Source organism: Balaenoptera ricei, chromosome 12, assembly GCF_028023285.1.
Source record: "Balaenoptera ricei isolate mBalRic1 chromosome 12, mBalRic1.hap2, whole genome shotgun sequence".
Classification (NCBI taxonomy): Eukaryota; Metazoa; Chordata; class Mammalia; order Artiodactyla; family Balaenopteridae; genus Balaenoptera; species Balaenoptera ricei.
In genome coordinates this window covers 15,422,708-15,444,643 of record NC_082650.1, presented here as the reverse complement: position 1 = coordinate 15,444,643, position 21,936 = coordinate 15,422,708, and the positions used below count along the sequence as shown (strand labels likewise).

The window sequence follows — 21,936 nt, the reverse complement described above, 5'->3', positions numbered from 1 at the left end:
TCCTTTTTGTGATACTTGAGCCCGCCATCCTCACCAACCCCCCCTAACCGCGTCCCCTCAAACTTGAGGTTTCTCATCTTATTCCTGCAGAATTTCTACAGTTATTCATCGCATTCCTCTCCTGTTCAGCTCATTAAAGCAGTGTGTGTAGGTCTTCGTAGTCCACATTAGTGTTAAAGACGTATCAATTTGATTATTATAAAATCAAATTATATTAGTTTGATCAGTTTAAAATATCAATATTTATTTAAGCAGTTCTTTACATCGTAATTTTTGTTAAGCTCATAAATAATAGATACCAGCTTATGACACTGGAAATAAGATTGCGTGTTAATAAAGTTTAAGGTGGGTAACGTATATACACACACATATTTCCATGTACTGATGAAGTGAAATCTCTCAAACCCAGTGACCCAGGCTTACCATGTGGTTGACTCTTCTCCAGGAATTGGAACACGGTGGCCGCTTGCCAGCTTGGCATCACCACTGATTCCTTTTCTTTCTGCCAATGTTGTGCGGACACCAGCCAAATGAACTCTCCCGTCCCGTGTATCGCATGTGGACTTCTGGTGCATGTAAACCATGGACGCTTATTCTTGACTGCATGTCTGTAACTCAGTGAGGCTCTAAGGGAGACGCAGGAGGACTTGAAAGGAGCATTTGAATAACAAGTTTATTTTCAGGGATGGCAACATAAAAGAGATGAGAAATGCTAATAAACACGCAACACAATTCCAGTTAACCCCATTGGCAAGAGAGGAGGCTTTGGGTAAACAAACCAAAATAACAGCTAGAATTCAGATCTGATAACTGTGTTTTGATTAAGTCAAAAGATGGCAAAAGATCGTTTTTGCTACTCCTCCTACTGCAGCAACAGAGGCTCACCTCCCCGACCGCACCGAAACACCACATTGTGATTCTGCGGGGACCTGGTGCATTTTGCCCAGTGACCCATCAAGAGGAACTTGAGCCAAGATCTTATCAGTGATGGAGATGGAGACACCTTAGGGTTTTCCAGTATCGTTTTTCACTTTTTCTTCTTCGACATGGTTATTAACGCTACCAGATCTTTCAAATCCTGAGGTATTTTCTTGTGGCTCCAAGTAGCTGCTACGGGTTAGGTTCTTGAACTGAGGGTCCAGTTACAACATCCATATGCTTCCCAGCCCACTCTCTGACCTTCATTCCTTTTCAGTACTTTTTCAGACTTTTTAATGTTTCCATCCACTAATCCCAGGAGACTCAATATTGTGAACCCTCAGCCCAGTTCTTTCTTTTCCAAAAGTTAAATAGAAATTAAGCTTGATATGGATTGCATAACTTTTTTAAGTTAAAAATCCTTTGCTCACAACCTAAGACAGTGAATCTTGACAGCATGTAAATGCTAAAAATTTAAGAACTTCCTTAGGTAGGCCAGAACCTTACCACTTCCTCCTGCACTTAGTGGTGTCAGCAATGATGCATCTGCAGGAGGGATCGTCAGTGTCCTTAAGAATAATATCAGTACTTGTCCACAGCCTTATTTCTTTTGAACTCTGCTCCATTTCTCTGAAGCACTGATCACAGGATCCAGCTTTGATTCCTTTCGTGTGGACTTGTGCCAGTTTGCCTGATTTCATTAAGTTTTTGGAAAGGGCTAAAACTATGGTATCGTTTCATTGCAATCCTCACATCAATCATAATTTGGGATGGTCTTGGTGAAAGATGAGGAATTCAGACTGGGAGGCTGGAGCAGGCTGGTCTAGTGGTGAGGGGCTGGGGTACGGGGAATAATGATTGCATGTTCCAACTCCAGGCACCTCTACCTCAGGGTTTTTTAGTTGTGGCTTCACTCCAAAATGATTGCAGTTATAAGGCCCATACCCAGGTATATAGAAACCATGCAATTTTTTTAAAAAAATTTTAATGAAGTATAGTTGATTTACAATGTTAGTTTCAGGTGTACAGCACAGTGATTCAGTTATATAGAGAGATATATATATATAGATTATATATATATGTTCTTTTCCCATACAGATTATTACAAAATATTGAGATATTGTGTATGGTTCTCTGTGCTATACAGTAGGCCCTTGTTGGTTATATAGTAGTGTGTATATGTTAATCCCAACCTCCTAATTTATGAAATCATGCCTTTTTTTTTTTTTCAGGCGGGGGGCTGTGTTGGGTCTTCATTGCAGTGCACGGGCTTCTCCTTGCGGTGGCTTCTCTTGTTGCGGAGCATGGGCTCTAGGCACACAGGCTTCAGTAGTTGTGACTCGCGGGCTCTAGAATGCAGGCTCAGTACTTGTGGCGCACGGGCTTAGTTGGTCCACGGCATGTGGGATCTTCCCAGACCAGGGATCAAACCAGTGTCCCCTGCACTGGCAGGCGGATTCTTAACCACTGTGCCACCAGGGAAGTCCATGCCAGTTTTAATTAGGCACTTATCCTCTCTCTCTCTCTTTTTTTTTTTGAATGGGGACCCCCTGATCTTCCAGGTTTACAGCCAGGAATGGTAAGGTATAGCCAAGGATAAGCAAGTTACTCCCTTGCTGACTTGATAGGCCAGAGGACTTTTAGATGATGGCTGTTCATCACAGAAGCTAAATACCATAAATTCTAGCTTACTCCGTGTTTTTTCCCTTTACTACTCTTCACCCTTGACCAAATTTTCCATTGTATTGTTTTCCTGTTGCAATCCTCTCCTCTGGATTTATAACTTTTCATCTTAGGAAAGTGCCCCTCCCCCCCCCTTACCCCCCATTATTAGCTAAACCACTTTGCTATGGCAACTTTATTTTGTCCAGTGGGCCTCAGTGTTTCTTTTCTACGAGTGTCCTTGGTTCTATTTAACTGCCTGTCCAGGGATCACTTTCCCTCTTAAGGTCCCTCTGGTGACCCTCTTGTCTCAGAGCCCATCTGGGCCTTTGGTGCCACTTGCCCATCAATCCACATTACCAGGGCCAGGTCTAAAAGGACATCAGCAAGTACTAGATCACCGCAGCTACCATTTCAGAGTTCTCAGATCATTGATTCCTCAACAAGTCTCATCGATACATTGAACATGCCATAGAACCTGTGTTTTCTCTTTCAGTGCATAGTAGAACACTACCTCTTCAATATCAGTGATACACAGAGGACCTGGTTGGTCAGTAAGAGTTCATCCTTTCAGCCTTCAGATGACACACAGATAGATAGGCTTACCACCTCTAACCCAAGTAGAACAGAAGGTTTTGCCCTCTGGTGCAGCATGTCACATCTCTAAGAACTCAGGTGTTTTCCCAATCAAAGAAAAGTAGACTTCAGGGAAGCTCCCTGGGGTTCCAGTGGTTAGGACTCAGCATTTGACTGCCATGGTCAGTCCCTGGTCGAGGAACTAAGATCCCGCAAGCCACATGGCACAGCCAAAAAAGAAAAAGAAAAGAAAATTAGACTTCAAGTAACACGTTTATCTAGAATCTACAAATTAGGTGTTATGAATTTTATTCTGCAAATGAGAACTCCATGAATTACAATCTTTGAAGTAGATTCTAAGTAAAAAATACTATAACATCCTACCACTAAGCATCTTTTAAACTGAGAATGACTTTCCCCCAGCAGTCTCCCAAAACATTGAGAATATGCCAGGTTAGTGCCCTTGACCTTTCGCTTTTGGAAAATGTGTTCTGTTGAACCAGTAATCTAGATTCAAACACCATCACCCGCCTCTGTCTTTTCAGTTGACACCTCTACTTTACTAGTTATAAAATGTTTTTGGTGTCTTTAGGGAAAGTTAAAGAATATCCACAATCAAATTCTTCATCTCTCTTGGTTTTCATTAAATCCTTTTGTCTGTGACATTGTCTTTTAAAACAGAGATCAACAAACATTTTCTGTAAAGGGCCAGAGAGTAAATATTTTAGGTGTTGCAGCCCAAACAGCCTCTGTCCTCACTACTCAACTCTGCTGTTACAGCACAAAAGCAATCACAGACAATATACAAATGAGTGTGTTCCAATAAAACTTTATTTATAAAACTAGACAGCTGGCCTGATGTATGGTGTATGGGCTATAGTTTTCCAACCTGTGATTTAGAAGAAAGGAGAGGTCCATGAAATTTCCTGTTTGAGTAATAAGGCACACAGAACTGTCTCAGGACCGCCTAACCTCTTTCCCATTGGGAACTGTTTTGGGTTTCCCAATGTCCCTAAGTACTGGTGTGAATGAAATGAAAAGGGCTGAGATGCTGTTCCCTGAGGCAGATAGCCAGCCCTATTCCTTTCCCCCATGGAAATCCCCATGGGCTGCAGGGAGGGGAAACAGCTGGTCTGGGAGCACCCAGCCAGCCCCAGTTTATAGAAGGAATTCAAAGCCCTGCTTTAGGTCACTTTGCCTCAACTCTGAAATATAACAACATATGAAATATAAATATTATTTGTACACTTGCCACGTCTAGTAGACGTAAGTGCTTGAAATTAAATTTTCATAGAAAATTACATCATGATAGGTAGAATGGTTGTGGAGGTGGGGATAGAAGGTGGAGGAAGTAGAAATTGGAAGGTGAGATTGTAGTCAGAAAGGGACACCACACAAAGCTGGCAGACGTGTGGTACTGACGGAACTGTTTTCGGGTGTAAAGTGCATCCACATTGATGCTTTGTGTTATTTATGTGCAAGTACATGAAAAATTCAGGCTTTATTGGCTGGGTGTCTGTGGGAAAATAGCTGATGGACTGATGGTATCACTCTCCTTCAACACGCTAGAGAATTACTCAGACACTCATCAGATGCCTGGGCCACATATTTATTTGAAAACGTGCCATCATGGGAAGCTTTCATTCACCAAGGTCACTGAGAGGGCAGCAGAGGGAGGCCTACTGAACTTCAAATGGTTCTTGCCGCTTGTGTCAGTAGCAAAGCAATGAAGGAAGGATCTGACTTGCCAAAAGAAGAAAAGTTCAGAGAAAACTGACTTTGTTTTGATTGAGAAAAGCAGATAGCTGAGCAGCAAGTATTCTCTTTTTTATTCCTGTTTTTCAGTTTATAAACATAAACAAAATGTGTATTACCTTATTCCTAGTCATTTCTACAATTTTCTCTATTTTTTTTCTATTAGTATAATTTTATTCTTGGACTACTTATTTTAAAATCAAATTCTGTCATTATATGTAATAATATGTTTCCAATAACCTTGCTCTTTAATTAGGTACACTGAGTGGTGTAATCTTTAAAACCTCCATCAAAGGGAACAGTGCATAGCTCCCACACAGGGCCAAGAAGGTCTTGCCTCAGTAGTAGGGGAAAAAGTAATCCTAGACTAAACACAGTTCTGGTCCCACCCAACAAAGCTTTAAAAGAAAAACCCCCCAAAATCAAGTTGTTTCCAAGTAACTAAACTGTATCCCAGGACAGAGTATAAAATATTTATAAATACAAAAAATACAGTATGAAAAAAGATAAGATGTCTGACATCCAATTCAAAATTAGCAGGCATGTAAACAAGCAGGAAAATACAACCTATAATGAAAAAAATCAACCAAAATTAATGCTTAAATGACACAGATAATAGAATTAGGAGACAGGGACATTAAAACAGTTATGACATTTTTTTTTTATGTTCATGAAACTAGAGGAAAGAAGAAAAGATTAGTTAACTTGAAGACATGATGATAGAGACTATCCAAAATGAAGCAGGAAAAGGCTGAAAAAAAATGAAAAGAGCAATCAGTGAGCTAGAGTCCCATAGGAGAGAAAGGAGAGAACTGAAAATATTTTAAGATATAAAGGCTAAATTTTTTTCTAATTTTATGGAAACTACAAACCCACAGATTCAAGAAGCTTCAGGGAATCCCAAGTACAAGAAATGTGAAGAAAATTAGAGCTAGTCACGTCTTAATCAAATTGCTTAAAACCAGTGACAAAGAGAAAATGTTAAAGGACAAAAGACTTTATATACAGAGGAACAAAGATAAATTGACAGCTGATTTCTTGTCAGAAACAATGCAAACTGGAAGACAGTGGGGCAACATCTTTAAAGTACTGAAAGAAAATTCTCCACCTAGAATTCTCTACCCATTTAAAATGTCTTTCAAAAACTAAGCTGAAAAAAATAATTTTTCAGACAAGTAAAAGCTGAAAGAATTTATCATTAGCCAACCTGAAGTATAAGAAATGATAAAAGAAGTCCTTCTGCAGAATGAAAATTATACCAGGCAGAAACCTGGATCTACTCAAAGGAATGAAGAGGACCATGAAATAGTAACTACGTGGGTAAACACAAAGATTTTTTTTTTAATTTTTATTTATTCATTTATTTATTTATTCATTCATTTATGGCTGTGTTGGGTCTTCGTTTCTGTGCGAGGGCTTTCTCTAGTTGCGGCAAGCGGGGGCCACTCTTCATCACGGTGCACGGGCCTCTCACTGTAGCGGCCTCTCTTGTTGCGGAGCACAGGCTCCAGACGTGCAGGCTCAGTAACTGTGGCTCACGGGCCCATTTGCTCCGCGGCATGTGGGATCTTCCCAGACCAGGGCTCGAACCCGTGTCCCCTGCATTGGCAGGCAGATTCTCAACCACTGCGCCACCAGGGAAGCCCAAACACAAAGATTTTTGAAGTCTCTATGAAAGTTAAGTGACTCTATAAAGCAAAAATAATAGAAATGTAATGCAGGGTTTCTACAATACATGGAAACAAAATAAATTACAGCAACAGCTCAAAGCCTAGGAGGAGAGAAATGGCCCTATATTTTTTTTTTAGATTCTTACACTGTATGTGGGGGAGTAAAATATCACTTGAAGGTAGACTGAAAAGTTAAATGTGTATCATAAGGCCTTCCCTGGTGGCACCGTGGTTAAGAATCTGCCTGCCAATGCAGGGGACATGGGTTTGAGCCCTGGTCTGGGAAGATCCCACATGCCACGGAGCAGCTAAGCCCGTGTGCCACAACTACCGAGCCTGTGTTCTAGAGCCCACGAGCCACAACTACTGAAGCCCACGCACCTAGAGCCCACGCTCTGCAACCAGAGAAGCCACTGCAAGTAGAAGCCCGCACACAGCAACGAAGACCCAACGCAGCCAAAAATAAATACATTTTTTTTAAAAAATGTTTATCATAAACACTAAGGAAACCAGTAAAATAACACCAAGAGTTATAGTTAATAAAACAACAAAGAAATAAAATGAAATCATTAAAAATGGTCTATCCAAAGAAAGCTGAAAAAGGAGAAAAAGAACAAAGAATAGATAGGACAGAGAGAAAAAGAATAGCAAGACAGTAGATTTAAACCCAGCCATATCAGTAATCACATTACATGTAAATGGTCTAAATATCCAAATTAAAAGACAGAGATTGTCAGATTGGCTAAAAATGCAAGATGCAGCTATATGCTGCCAACAAGAAACCCACTTTAAATATAAAGACATTAGTAAGTTAAAGGAAACAGGCTGGGAAAATGCTAATAGCGATCAAAAGAAAGCTGGATTGGTGTCAGAATAGAACTAGAGCAAATAATATTAACAAAGATAAAGAGGGTTGTTTCATATTTGTAAAGGGGCCATTTCATCTACAGGACATAACAATCCTAAGTGTTTATGCATCTAATAACAAACCTTCAACGTAGACGAAGGAAAACTACAAGGAAAAAGAGACAAAGCCAGAAATACAGTAAGAGATTTTAAAACCCTTCTCAGAACAAATAAACAGAAAGTTAATAAGGATATTAGAAGACTTGAACAGCACTATAATCCAACTTGACCTAACTGGATTAAAAGAACACTCTACCTAACAATAGCAGAATACACATCCTTTTCAAATGCAAACAGAATATTTACCAAATAGACCATATTCTGGGCCACAAATTAATTTTCAGTAAATGTTGAAGGATTCAAGTCATACAAAATATCTTCTTTAACCAGAGTGGAATTAAATTAGAGATCAACACTGAAAGACATTTGGAAAAACCCCAAATATTTGGAAACTAAATAAGCCACAGAAAAGGAGAAAACATTTGCAGATCATCTATCTGATGAGGACTTGTATATGGGTAATAAATACATGAAAATGTGCTTATCATCATTAGTCATTAGGGAAATGTAAGTTAAAACCATAATGGGATACCACTGTATAGCTATTAGAATACCTAAAATTAAAAAGACTGACCATACCAGATGTTAGTGAGGATGTGAAAACAATTAAAGGCTAAACATGCACCTACCGTATGACTAAGCCATTCCATTCCTAAGTGTTTACTCAAGAGAAATGAAATATATGTCTGTACGTGAATGTTCACAGCAGCTTGTTTTGTAATAGCATAGAAGAAACTTTACACTTGAACACATGCAGCTTATCGTATGCCACGCTGCTAAATAATTCACTCTGTTTTTAAAATTCAGTTGCTGAAAGTAGAAAAACAAGAGAAAAAAAATTTAAAAGAGAAAGTTAAGTCCATTAATTTTTTTTTAACTTTCTATGCTGCATAACAAATTACCAACAAATTTAGCAGCTTTAAAATAACACCAAACCCAGCTTAGCTAAGTTGCCTGCTTCAGGCTGCAGTACTGCCATCAGCTAGGGCTGCGGTCTCATGTGAGGCTAGGGGTCCTCTTCCAAGCTCACAAGGTCGTTGGCAGATTTCAGTCCCTTGCAGTTGTAGGACTGAAGGCCCAGCCTTTTGCTGGCTGTCAGCTGGAGGCTACACTTAAGTCTCAGAGGCTACATGTGATTTTTACCACCTGGCCTTCTTAGACCCTCTCATGGCATGGTAGTTTATCAAAAGCCAGCATGGGGGAAAGTTGAATCTGCTAAGACAGAAGGACCCCATCACTTTTGCCATATTCTCCTGGTTAGAAGTAAGTCACAGGTCTCACCTGCACTCAAGGAGGGGGAGTTACTGGGAGTCACCCTAGTGTATATGAACCGCAATACGGTACAGCACATGGAAACAGAGACAATAGAAAGGAGTCCCCAGGATCATGGCAAAGGGAGATGCCACCATCAGCTGTTTAGTAGGCCTACAGGAAGAAGGGCGCCCGCAGGATGGCCACAGGGATGACTAATCTCATGTGTGGGCATATGAAGGGATGACCAAGACTGTCAGAGTGCATTAGTGCATGAATGATAGGCCTATAGAAAGGTAAACTAATGAAGATACAAGACAGTTATTAACTCTAGGAGAAACAGGAGTTGTACAAGAATGAGAATGTAATCAGAATATGTATGATGGCCCTCCTGTGAATAATATTTACATTGTCCTAATAAATCCTGATCGGACCAAAAGTAATGATAGCTCTTTATTTGAGAGATGGAAAGTGGAGGTGGGGGAGCATGGGTAGTAGGATGTCAAAGAGCTAAATCCTCATCTTCTGTGTTAGAAAGCCAATAGGTAGCATCTGAAGTTGCAAATCAAGAAAGAGCAGAGATGATAAAAAGAAAGAGCTGAGAGGCCTTTCTCGCCTTCTGGGATGGCCCACACTCTGTCTGTGGAGTGTGTGTCTCTCTAAATAAATCCACTTCTTACCTATCACTTTGTCTCTCACTGAATTCTTTCTGCGATGAGACATCAAGAACCTGAGCTTCATTAAGTCTTGAAACCAGGGACTGAAGACTCCCAGTTCTGCTTCATAAGTAAAGGTTAGCCGGAAGCGCTCAACCACCAGATCAACTGGAACCTAAGGAATGATGATGTTGACCTTCTCTGATTCTTGTGATGTCAATCAAGTTTGGAGTCAGTCGATGTCCCAAGCCCCTTCATGAATATGCATGTACGCTTACCTTAAGACTTCCCCGGTTTTGCTGTTGGGGAGACATTGCTTTGGGAAAGATCCGCGGTGTTCTCTTTACTTGCTGCAAGTAATAAATCCATTCTTCTCCCAAAAAAAAGAAAGAGCTGAGAATTGCTAGTGGTTGCCTCTGAGGAGCTGGAATACAGCTGGGGTGGGGCAGCAGTGGACAGGGAACTGTCATTTTTTATAGTATGCCTTGAGGGCCAATGTGACCTTTTAAGCCACGTACATGATTTGCTTTGATAAAAATTAGATTTACAAAATAGAAATCCATCATGTTGCTCTCTTGATGTTTCTCCTTACTTTTAACACATGCTGTGTGTTTGTGAGAAACAGAAAGCGAGCAAGGTACATGATTTGTGAGGGACTTAAAGATACTTGGTCCGCAGTTTTCTTTTTCTTCCACGGCGTTAATCCAGAGGAAGCAGGTCTGGCAGCTGCAGCAACCCTGCCGTGTTGGGGAAGCCGGGTGAAGAAGGGGAAAAGGCGGGAGGGACGGCGGGGGGGCTCACCTCCCAAGCAGGATCTGCACCCGCCAAATCCTTTAATTATCGGCTGCCCTTGCAATGAGAAAAAGTGTTGTGTTTAGAGAAGCCTTTGCAAGTAGCCCAGTTAGGACTCTTTCCATCCAGGAATTGGAGAAAGGTAAAGCGGGGAAAACATGTTTTGTGGATATTCATGGAAGTATGTAGAGAGAAGGAAATACCCACATAAGTACATGTGCATTTGCTAGGCCTGCCATAGTAATGTACCGTGGACTGGATTGCTCAAACAGCAGGTTTATTTTCTCAAAGTTCTGGAGACCAGAAGACCAAGACCCAGGTGTCAGCAGGGTTGGTTTCTCCTGAGGCCTTTCTTCTGTGCCCATGCATCTCTGGGCTTTTCCTCTTAGAGGGACACCAGCCCTACTGGATAAAGGTCCCACCCTTATGACCTCATGTTGGAGGTTGGGGCTTGAACATATAGATTTGGTTGGGGGGTGGGGGGGACACAGTTCAGTCCATAACATCCTGTAAATCACTTATAGACCCAATCTGAGGTCCTGAGCATTCAGCTGGGATCTGGTCTGAACCACCTAAAAGAAAAAAAGAAAAAAAAAAAGAGAAAGAGATGGCAGAACAATATAGGCCTCTAGTATTTAAAATAGTTAAATTAGGTGGCAGGGTGGCCATGAATTCTTTCCTAATTCAGTTTCCTGGTCAAGCCTTGGCCAGCCAAGTGTCCGGTTAGTAAACATGAGATGAGATAACTCCTTCCCTCCCCCTCCTCCCAGGCTCCCCCAGACCACTCCTTTGCCTCTGTCCCAAGAGAGCCATAAAGGGGACATTAAAATAATGGATACAATTTCCCTCTGTCTTGTTATGTTTTCCTGCTGCAGCAGCTTATTATCTCTGGGGAGGAGCTTTGCCGGGGTTGGAGGAGGGGCGGGGGGAAGAAAAGGGAAATGCTAAATTACATGGGCAGCTGTGTCTTCGATAACAAGCTCGGTGAAGAAAAGGACCAGCTCAGCTAAGTCAAGGCGGTTTTCGCGACACCGCCCCCCCCCCCGCCCCGCCCTCCTCCTTCTCTTCCCTTCCCCTTCATCTTCTCTCTCCTTCCAGGAGTTACAGAATGATGACTTAATTGCTAATAGGACCTTGGGATAAAACACATGCCCAGAGTATCACAGTTCATTTTCAGAAGATGAGCTTCTCAGAAACCAGCATTTGATTACTTAATATTGAGTTTCCAAACAATGAAACGTTATAAAATTGGTTTGTTTTGCCAAAGCTGGGGGGGGGTTCTCCTGGCCTGCCACCTGTCCATCGAAAGGCCGGAGAGGAGACACTGCAAAAGTTGCAGCCGAGAGGAGCAGTGTGTAAAGAACTGAATTTGTGCTTCTTCTCTTCACAGCATCTTCTTCGGCCTACGCAGAAAGAGTAATCCTCTCCTCCTAAAGACTGAACTCAGTTTAAAATCATACTTGTTTTTAGCTCCTCATCACACTTCTGAAGGTTTCTCTCTTAAAATAACATTGGTCATCAGTCAGAGGCCCCCGATTACTCGATATTTAGGTCTTGGTTATTGGGTGTAGCGTCAGATTTGATTGTCATTAGTAGGAACAACAGAAAGGGGCTCTTTTAAATTGTTTATAGAGCAGGAAACGATAGGGGGAAATCTCAAAACTAATGAACGTCTTTTTTCTTATAAAAGAAACATATAATTATTCACAGTTCAGATTTGTTTTCAAGTCTCCTTTTTCTGTTTCTATCATAAGTAACAGCACTGTGCTTCATCTAGACAATTATAGTTGTACCTTCTATAATAGAATAGCAATTGTATCCATTGTGTATTACACACTAAACTAGGGTCCTTTCTTACTTTATCTCATTTTAATTTTGAAACAGAGCCTATAACATAGATCTGTTTATATTCATAGTGTATTTCCAGGTAAAGAACCAAGACTCAATGATGTAACTTACCCAGGTACACAGGCAGTACAGGAATGGGGCCCTTCCCCTCACCCCTCAGAGTCACCTGGGTTACTGCTGCCCGTCAGACTTTGGTTACCTCTTCCAGCCTTTGTACTCGACGTTCCCATTCCTAATTGGTCCAGGGAAAGCCACACGACTGTCTTGAGGCCACGTCCACACCTCTCAGTGGGGCTGCGCAGACCTCTGCCGCCTCACCTGTCCCACACGGCTGTTGGCAGCCTCAGCTGTGGTCCTTATGGTGAAATGAGGAGAGATGGGGAAGAATCTCCCCAGCTCCCCAATGGATATGGAAGAGTGAGATGTGAACAGTGTAATACCTGTGTAGATATGACCTTTATCTATCATTTTGGCAATGGATAAGAACAAAGCATATGATGAATGAATAAGAACAAAGTAAGTGACAGAGGAACCAAATTGGTTGGTCAGCAGTAGCAATGTTTAACAGTCACAAGGTATTATTTACTCACTGCTGACTACTGTGACTAAGATGTAATTTGGAAAGATACCACCCCGGGTGTAAGCTGTGTAACATTTTCTTGCATAAATATTAAAAGTTTAAAAGGAATCAAGACTAAAATTGTAAAGTAAATGAATCTGCTTTACAAATTCATGTAAATTTATTTACACAGATATTGTAGCTGAAATCTCAGTAGTTTGATAGGACGTGTATTCCCATTGCAAAGGCAGCTCATAACATTTCTTTGTGCAGTTGAAGCACACATGTTGCCACCGAGGGGCAGCGACACTAAATGCCATGATGTAAGGGAGACAGTAGGGATCAGTGGTTAGAGCTAGGACTTTGAGGTCACACTGTCTGCTTTTGAATTCCAGCTCAACCAGCTGTTAGCCATGTGATTTGTGTTATTATGCTTTTCCTCGTCTTATTTTCCTAATCTGCAAATTGGGGATAATGAAACTGTAATAACATGCACCTTGTGGAATTGTTGGAATTAAATGAGATACAGAGCATGGAAAGCACTTGGCAGAGTCCCAGAAGTATTACCATTGGGCACCAAACTATTGTTTTGAAAATTGGTAAATAAAAGAAAGGAATCAGGGGGAAAAAAATGAGTCACTGAAGGGGACATTCTTTCTCGCACTGGATATCACAGGGTGTGGCTACGATGTGGCCTGGAGCTGCCCACGCAGAGCAGAAAGCCTGGGGATGAAGCCAACACCAAGAGGACAATAGAGAGAAGCCCTGGGGCTGCATTATGCCACCTCTGGTCTTCCAGGCACGGAAACAGGAAGGACAGTGTCTTACTGAGCAAGCCAGCATGGGGCTTTCCTGGCAAGCATAGTTGAAAGCTGACTAACGATACTGTCCTTAAAATCAGAACAAAAAAAGAAAAATAAATTATATGGTGGGGAAAAAGATGCACTCAAATGCAGAGTGGTCTTTGAACTGAAAGCTCTTAGTCCTTTGTAACATTTGAGATGCATGAAAGGTGCCGAACTTCTTCGTTTCCTTTGTCAACATCCATTAGGTCAGACGCCCTGCTCGCATTTATTTTTCTTTTCTTCTAAAGAACTCTCCCTAATCTCTCATCTTCCAAAAGGCAGGGCGCATTGACTTTACAGTTGATCCTTGAAGAACAGGGGTTGGAACAGGGCGGGTCCACTTCTATACAGATTTTTTTCAATCTAAATATGACAGTAGTATTTCAGTCTCAACAATCCACGGTCTGCACTGGTTGAATCTGTGGATAGGGAGGAACCTCGGCTACCAAGGGCCAACTATAAATTATCCTTGGATTTTCAACCCTGCTGGGTATCAGTGCCCCTAACCCCACGTGGTTCAAGGGTCAACTGTAGAATGTGTTGGCAACAACTCTTCTTGGGTCTCCCCACTCCAGCCACATTCCTTTGTTTAGAAATTACCCCAGGTGCCTCTTTTAAGTTTTACTCTCCCTGAGAATCAGATTTCAGAATTGTACATGTGGAATTTTCCAATTTCTGTACGTAACTACATAAATACATGTTATATAGTCACATGGCTTATATAAGAATAGAAAATTTCTTGGGAGTTTGCACAAGACATTGTTTACAGGGGTCACCTCCAGGAAACAGTATTAGGAGAACAAGACTTGGCTTTTTACTTCTATTATTTATTACTTCTCAGTTGAAAGTATTTTCTTTTTGAAAGTGTTTTTTGTTGAAAGTAAGTTTTTTCTAACTAATGGAAAAGTTAGTTTGGAACAGCCTTCTTACCACTAAGACTTATAGTTTCCTTTACAAAAGAAGAGAGAAATAACTGTACTTGCTCAGTCTTTTATTCAACGCCATTGAAATAAATTGGAATAGTCGGAGCTCTGTAATACTGGCCCAAAATGTGAGCACGATAGAGTCATCTTTATAGTGATTGAACTTGACTTCCATCTTCGAAAATCAGACGTTAAGAATTTATTATGTTCATTCTTTTTATATGAAAAGCAAAGAATGAAAAAGATTTTTTTTTTTAACTAAAAAGTAAAAAGTGACTCGACCCAAATGATCTACTTAATGGTCTGTCCCTCTGGAAGCAGGGACCAGGTCCTGGTCACCTTGGTATCCCCATAGTGAGTGCTCAGCAAAGGATTGTGGGTTGAATGAAGCCTCACTGTCCTTTCGCACAGGAACAGGCACTCTGATAGGACACGCCCCAAGCACCCAGAGCATCCCTGGCAGTCACGGGCCGTGCAGGTGAATGTTACCTAACCCAGAAAGAAATCCCAGAGCCTCCATCGCCGCTAAGTCAGGCAAGTGCCATCCCAGTGGTAGCAGCACTGTTTTCATTATCATGATTTTTTTTTAATTTATTTTTATATTTATTTATGGCTGTGTTGGGTCTTCGTTTCTGTGCGCGGGCTTTCTCCAGTTGCGGCAAGCGGGGGCCACTCTTCATCGCGGTGCGCGGGCCTCTCACCATCGCGGCCTCTCTTGTTGCGGAGCACAGGCTCCAGACGCGCAGGCTCTGTAGTTGTGGCTCACGGACCTAGTTGCTCCGCGGCATGTGGGATCTTCCCAGACCAGGGATCGAACCCGTGTCCCCTGCATTAGCAGGAAGATTCTCAACCACTGCGCCACCAGGGAAACCCCCTCATTATCATGATTTTTAATACTTCTCTTCTTTCCTTTCACTTGATGTTTATACCGGCCATTTTTCCTCTTGCACCGTCTTAGTTTAATTATCTAAATGACCATTAGATGTAAACAGTTCTGTCCCTCATGTCCAAAGAAGAGGGAGAAGGGAAGAAACAAAAAACCCAGTCCTCGAGAAGTTTTCTGTTTGTTTCCTCATTCTCTAATCATCCTCCATTTTACTCATCTGTTTAAAAAGATATTTAATGCAGGCCTAATATTGCCAGGCAATGTACTTATAATTCAGAAAATACTTTTGCTCAGTAGTTTAAATGTTTGAGTTATTATTTCATCAAAAAGAATCTTTTTATTTAAATTACATCATCGTGTAGTTAACCATTGTAGTCTCTTTGGTGGTTCTTTTTTTTTTTTGGCTGTGTTGGGTCTTAGTTGTGGCATGCAGGATCTTCGTTGAGGCATGCAGGATGTTTCGTTGCGGTGCGTGGGCTCTTCCTTGCAGCACTCAGGCTTCTCTCTAGTTGTGGTGTGTGGGTTTTCTCTCTCTAGCTGCGGCACGCAGGCTCCAGGGCTCGTGGGCTCTGTAGTTGTGGCACATGGGCTTAGTTGCCCCGCGGCATATGGGATCTTAGTTCCCTGACCAGGGATCGAACCCGCATCCCCTGCATAGGAAGGGGGATTCTTTACCCCTGGACCACCAGGGAAGTCCCTTTTTGATTGTTCTTAAATTTTTGGAACAAGATGATGGGTGTTTGGCCATATTGGTGGAGGAAAGAAATGTATAGAAGGGATTCCCTTTCAGATCATGAACTGAAGGAATAATGAGTTCAAATGCTTATTTCTTTTCTGAATTACAACAAATCTGAATGATTTATCCAGTAGGAAAAAGCAGTAGATTTAAGGAGAAGTCAGAAAAGAAATTATTTCACAAACACAACAAAATTAACTACAACGATATTTTGGTTAAGTGGTAAGTATGATACTATCACTTTATGAAACAGATTTTTAGGTAATTTTTCTACTCATTCTAAGAGTGTTTTACTCTTACTTCTGAATGACAACTTTTAGGTGTATGAATACTTTCTCTTTGCTGGTGTTAATGAATGTTTATAAAGGCTATTCCTATAACTCGTCGTTTCTCCAAAATAAGCTTAACCGGAAATCAAAGATTTGGAAGATTCATTGTAGTTAAAATTAGGGGCATGGAGGGCAAAAGCCCATGCTTTTCAGCCTTTGTAAAAGAATCCATTAATGCAGCATGACAAGTAAGTACAATTTAGTGGCCCCTCATTATTTTAAGCAGGAGGCCTTCTTCAAGGGCACACAAATAAGTCAACATAGATCACCACTGACCCCAGGCCTGGGTCCAGAGGTCAACTCCCAAGGGCTGTCCGAATTCTTCTTTCCTGTAGTGCCCTGCTGACTCTTGTCTGGGGGCTCCAATCCTTTGGAAGCAGAGTGTTTTTTATTGGGAGAGAATCTGATGCGAATGTGTAAGGTCTTGGTTAACATAATTCCATACTGTGTCTGCTCAGCAGGACTTTTATGTTAAACATAGATGTTCTGGAGGTGGCTTTGTCTCCAGGGCTGGGAGTCCCCCAGCTCTGCACACTCCACATGCTTCCTGGTCTGTTGTTGCTCATCATCCCGAATAAGTAGGGAATCTTGATTCTTGAAAGTGACGATTGCATCATTGGAAAGGAACATGGGAGTCTTCTGATTGATCTCATTTTTCTCCCATTTGAGAGAAGTAAGTTGAAAATAGAGGAAAGACATTTCATACTTCCTGGCATTTAATATTTTGGCTACTTTGAAAAGCTCCCGGTTTCGTGACAGTATCAGAATGACCCAAAGATGCACGTGCTGAGTCATTGCAGCCAGTGGTTCAGCTCCAGGAAGCGTGCGAATCACACTGCCTTTGTCGGTCTTGGTCTTGCACCAGCTAAAAGTGAATGGTGGAAAGCTGAGTTTTCATGTCTGTTAAAAAAGCTTGTAAACAAGCAGGCAGTGCAACTGTGTTATCCACAATAGGAGCTTCCATTATAACTTTGCTCAGATGAACCCAAATGCACTGCCTGCGGGGTTCTTCCTGGGTTTTCTCACCTTGTGTGGATTTAGATATGATCTGCCTCGTACTGAATCCTGCCCTGGAGTGGACAGTGTTGCAGCCTCAGGAGCGGCAGCAGTCAAGTCTGGGTAGCATCTTCACCCAGATACCTTCGACCCAGAGAATTATTTTACATTAGAGACGGAGCAGCTTCACGGTGGCTGAATGCGGTCACTCGCTTCTTAAACTATAAAACGCTGGTTCCTTTTTCCAAATCCATATCCCCGCACAGATTATAAAGGCGTCTTAAAATGCTCACGTCAGAATGCAGTTAGGTAGGAAAATTACTGTAGAGTAACTGGTATGAGTTTGTAGCCCAGGAAACTGGAAAAAATATGAACAGTTCCCACCAATGTCCTTTGTGTTTGATGTTTCAGTGCTAAAACATTAAGTGTGGGTTTCTTTCTGGGGTCTCCTAGGAGCAGCGACTGTAGTAACCAGAGAAAAATGTTACCCCCCCCCTGCTAGGAACAGAAACCTCAGGAGGATAAGTAGCCATCCACATACCTAAAGTTTTAAAGTACGGGAAATCCCCACCTACAAGCAGGTTGTGTGCCAGAACTTTATTTGTAGTTCATTGCTTGAAACGCAGAGCACATTTTCCTGAAGACATGCTATCAGTGGCGCCTGTATTCCAGGCAGGCCTCAGAAGCCTTTTTAGCCCATAATACACTAAAGTGCAGTCCTGTGCCATTAGCAAGACAGGAGCTGGCCACCGTATAGCACAGTGTTCTATGTGTCTGGCCACGTGGACCCACCTCACTCACACTCTCATCGTCCAGGTGGTTATGAGGCTGCAGGTGCACAGGTTTCCTCCTCGACCTGGAGCTTGGGCCAGGAAGAAGTAGCAGCGCTTGGTCAGGGGTGAAAGGGCTTTCCTCTCCCCTTCCTCCTCAGCACCTCACCCCCTTCCCCAGGAGCTCCCTTTCCCAGGGCTAGAGGGAGTGGGGGGAAGCATCCTAGGCCGTATTGACTAAGCCAGGGCTTCTCAGATGGAAGCGTGCACGCAGATCTCCTGGGGATGTGCTGAAATTGCAGATTCTGATTCAGTGGGCCGCAGGTGGGCCCTGAGGTCCTGAACTTCCCACAAGCTCCTGGGTGATACCGACGCTCCTGGTCCACAGACCCCAGTTTGAGTAGCGAGAGTCTGTCAGCATCACAGGGGGGAAGAGTGGGTGTCAGAGAAATCCTGTCCCTACAAAAAAGGACCTTGAGAGTGAGAGGACGGAGATCTATGACAGAGGCCTTAATCTGGCTTCCTTCGGTGTTGAGAACTTTCAGCCTGGTAAGAAGAAGTGGGAATACTAAAACTGATAAGGAGCAGCTCGTCCACAGTCCTCACACTCCGGGTCCTAGACCCGTGTGTAGTGTGTGAGCATCGCCAGAGGAAACCAGCCAGCTTCCCCAGCTCACCGGGGGTCTCTGGTGCAGGTGGACAAAGAGCGCTTTTTGCAGAACCGATCTAGACACAGTGCAGCAAAGCAGTGAGAAGCACGGGCCTGGTTTTAATTCTGTCTCCACCACTGACTAGCTGTGTATCCTTGAGCCCATGCCTTTGTGCCTAAATGTCCTCTGTCCTCATCAGTAAAGTGAGGCTAAAATTAGTGCCTACCTCTAAGGGTGATGGGGAACTTAAGTTATTATCTATGTAAAATTCTGAGGATAGAGTGCCCCAACGGTGGTGGAGGCAGCAGTGGTGGTGGTGGTTATATGAGTAATTTGAGATTACAAACGTGGAGTCCAATTTTCCATTTTGCTGTTTATTACCTGTGTGGCCTTGGGCAAATGACTTAACGCCTCTAAACCTCCATTTCCTTCCTTGTAACATGGAAACGATAAAAGTACCTACTTCATTGAGTTTGGGGGACGATGAAAAAAAAAAGCACTTACACAGTGCCTAGCACATAGTAAGTTCTCAATAAACAACAGTTACTGCTAGTAAAGTAGGCCAGCTATCTGGAGAACAGGAGTTTTCAAACTGTGCTCCAAGAGTTGAAGATTTTACCGAAATGTGTCTTGGGGGTTATTCATTAATTCATTCCTTCCACACCCACTGTCCCCTTCAGCCAGAGGGGCTTATCTTTGTTGGGCTTCAGCATTAAGATTTGACTTAGAAAAAGAGTTTGAAAATCACTGTTTTGGAGCTATGATATGCTGTGGGACCATGGAGGGATTTCATTTCCTTAAACAAAGATGGAAATAGCAGATGGTGAATTTAAAAAGATACATGTATATATAACCCAAAGTCACATGAGGCTGAATTGAATCATATAGTTAATTTATGTCGTTAGATGTGCAGTGTCCGGAGTGGCCGCTCTGCAGCACTGGCTAATACATAATCTTTGGTTCCCTCCCCTAGATGAGCACCATGCCAGGACTGCCGACTCGGCCCTGCTTCTACGACATAGATCTTGATACGGAAACGGAGCAAGTTAAAGGCTTGTTCTAAGTGAACAAGATTTTCACAGGACTCAATTCAGGTAGGCTATTGTGCTTTTTACTTTTTCTTTCTTTCTTTTTTCCCTAGTTCAAATCTCTTTTAGTTTTATTTTGTTTGGTTTTTCTGATATTTATTACAGAAATGGTCTGATAAGTAATTTCCTATTACTGTGGTTGGTTACTGTGAATTCCTACCAGGTTACAGCCATGCCCGGGGTCACTCCTGGGTGTGGATAGGCAGTGACATGGTCAGGTCCTTGGTGCACCTGGACCCGATTCCAGTGAAAGTCAGTCACACCGTCTCTGAATATAGATTCGTTTTAAGGCATCTCTTGCTATAACAAAGGAGCCCTGTAAATTCATTATTCTTTTTCGAGAATTAAAACTAACATCTGCTGTCATTAACTATACCAGCTATACCTTCGTCCCACATATCTCTTGGTACAGAGTTAGAATCATGTGATAGAGGACTCCCAGCATGCTCGTTTCCTGGGGCTGCCATAACAGTGTCACAGCTGAGCAGCTTAAACAACAGACATTTGTCCTCCCACAGTTCTGGAGGCCAAAAGTCCAAAGTCAAGGTGTCATCCGGGCTATGCACTCTCTGAGATTCTGGCAGGATCCTTCCTGGCCTCTTCCTAACTCCTGGTGGTGCCCATTGATCCTTGACATTCCTCTGTCTCCCTGTGCGTCTCTGTCTTCCTTAAAGGACACCAGTCTCATTGAATTGCGGCCCACCTTATTGACCTCTTCTTAACTTGATTATATCTGCAAAGACCCTATTTCCAGTTAAGGTCACTCTCAGAGGTACTAGGGGTCAGGACTTCAACATACCTTTTGGGGACACAATCTAACCCATAGCACTGTCGCACAACAGGGGGATTGGGCTCTCATACCACCGGAAAGATTCATAGAGATGGGACAGATCGTCTAACTCCAAGGGCCCTGTGAGTCACAGGAAGGACAGGGCAGCAGAAATTAGAGCCCTTGATGATTCAGCGTCTGCGCAGTGTAAGAGGGTTGGGCTTGCCTTGGCGCTGGCTTAGGCGGCCCACAGCAGGGGGCCTTTGGTCTCATTCATGTCTGTGTCTCGGTCCTGCAGCCGCAGGCACACCTGCTGGCTTCTGTCCTAGCTTCCCATCACGAAGAAGAAGGACCCCCCCCCCCCCCGCCCCGCTCTGCAAATCCTCCTCCCTGGGAAACTCCCAATCAGAAGTCTCAGAGACTTGGAGCTGCTTTTCCCCATCCCATATATCAGACAAGCCCTCACCATATTCTCAAGACGCATTCCTTCCCCATAAACACCCCCATTCCTTCTTCCTACTCCCTCCTGCTCCTGTTCCTTAGCCCAGCACCCATCCCTCTTCCCAGTATATTCTGGGCCTTCCAGATGAGCTTGCTTGACCTAAAGACCCTTCTTTCCAATTGTCTCTGAGTTATGCCCTAAGCCAAGCACACAGGACTCTCACATTTGTTTGTTTGACTATCAGTAGTGAACATGGGGAGATTTTTTTTTTTTTTTTGCAAGTCTTTGTTACTAAAACACTGAAGACTTAGGCTATGATGAGAAAGGTAAGAGACACATTAATACAAGTTGTGGGATTGTTCAGTTTGGGTTGTGTGTGTGGTGTTTGGTGTTGTTTGTATGTGTTTTTTGCTGAGGAGTGGGAGCTGTATTTAGTTTTAACCACAATCACATTTCAAATCTTTGTCATTTCTGAAAAAGAAAACTCCAGAAAATGAACTAATGGAGACTAATTTAACAGAGAAGCCCATAAACTTGAGCTTTGATAACAGAGTTATTTTGGTCTTTTGATATGACTGTGCATGTGTATGTGTGTGTGAATGTCTTGGGTTTCCCAGCCAGGCCTTGGGAAAATCACAATATCATTCCTCTTAAACTTTGAGTTGACCCCTGTCCAGGCTAATTTCCCTTGTCATGTCAACCCATTATGCTACATTTCTGCCACTTGTCATTTTTCTCCAGAACAAGTGTGTGTAATTCTTTCATCTCTCTCAGATAGATGAGTATTTTTCCAGCCTTTTGGTCCATTTTTATTTGCTCTCCAAATAGGTCATATAAATGCATTTATGC

General features: G+C 42.5%; 1 protein-coding gene across 9 annotated transcripts in view; it reads left to right on the top strand.

The window, feature by feature from the left end:
* The window catches only part of MTHFD1L (methylenetetrahydrofolate dehydrogenase (NADP+ dependent) 1 like), a 283,519-nt gene that overhangs the window by 173,458 nt on the left and 88,125 nt on the right, over positions 1-21,936 (top strand). For all 9 annotated transcript variants that reach the window (XR_009506127.1, XR_009506128.1, XR_009506129.1 and 6 more), the window contains one exon: positions 19,762-19,882. Coding sequence is in view for 6 of the 9 variants with exons in the window: in XM_059940989.1 (XP_059796972.1) it covers positions 19,762-19,851 (90 nt within the window). In the remaining 3 variants the exon portion in view is untranslated. The remainder of the gene's footprint in view (positions 1-19,761; positions 19,883-21,936) is intronic.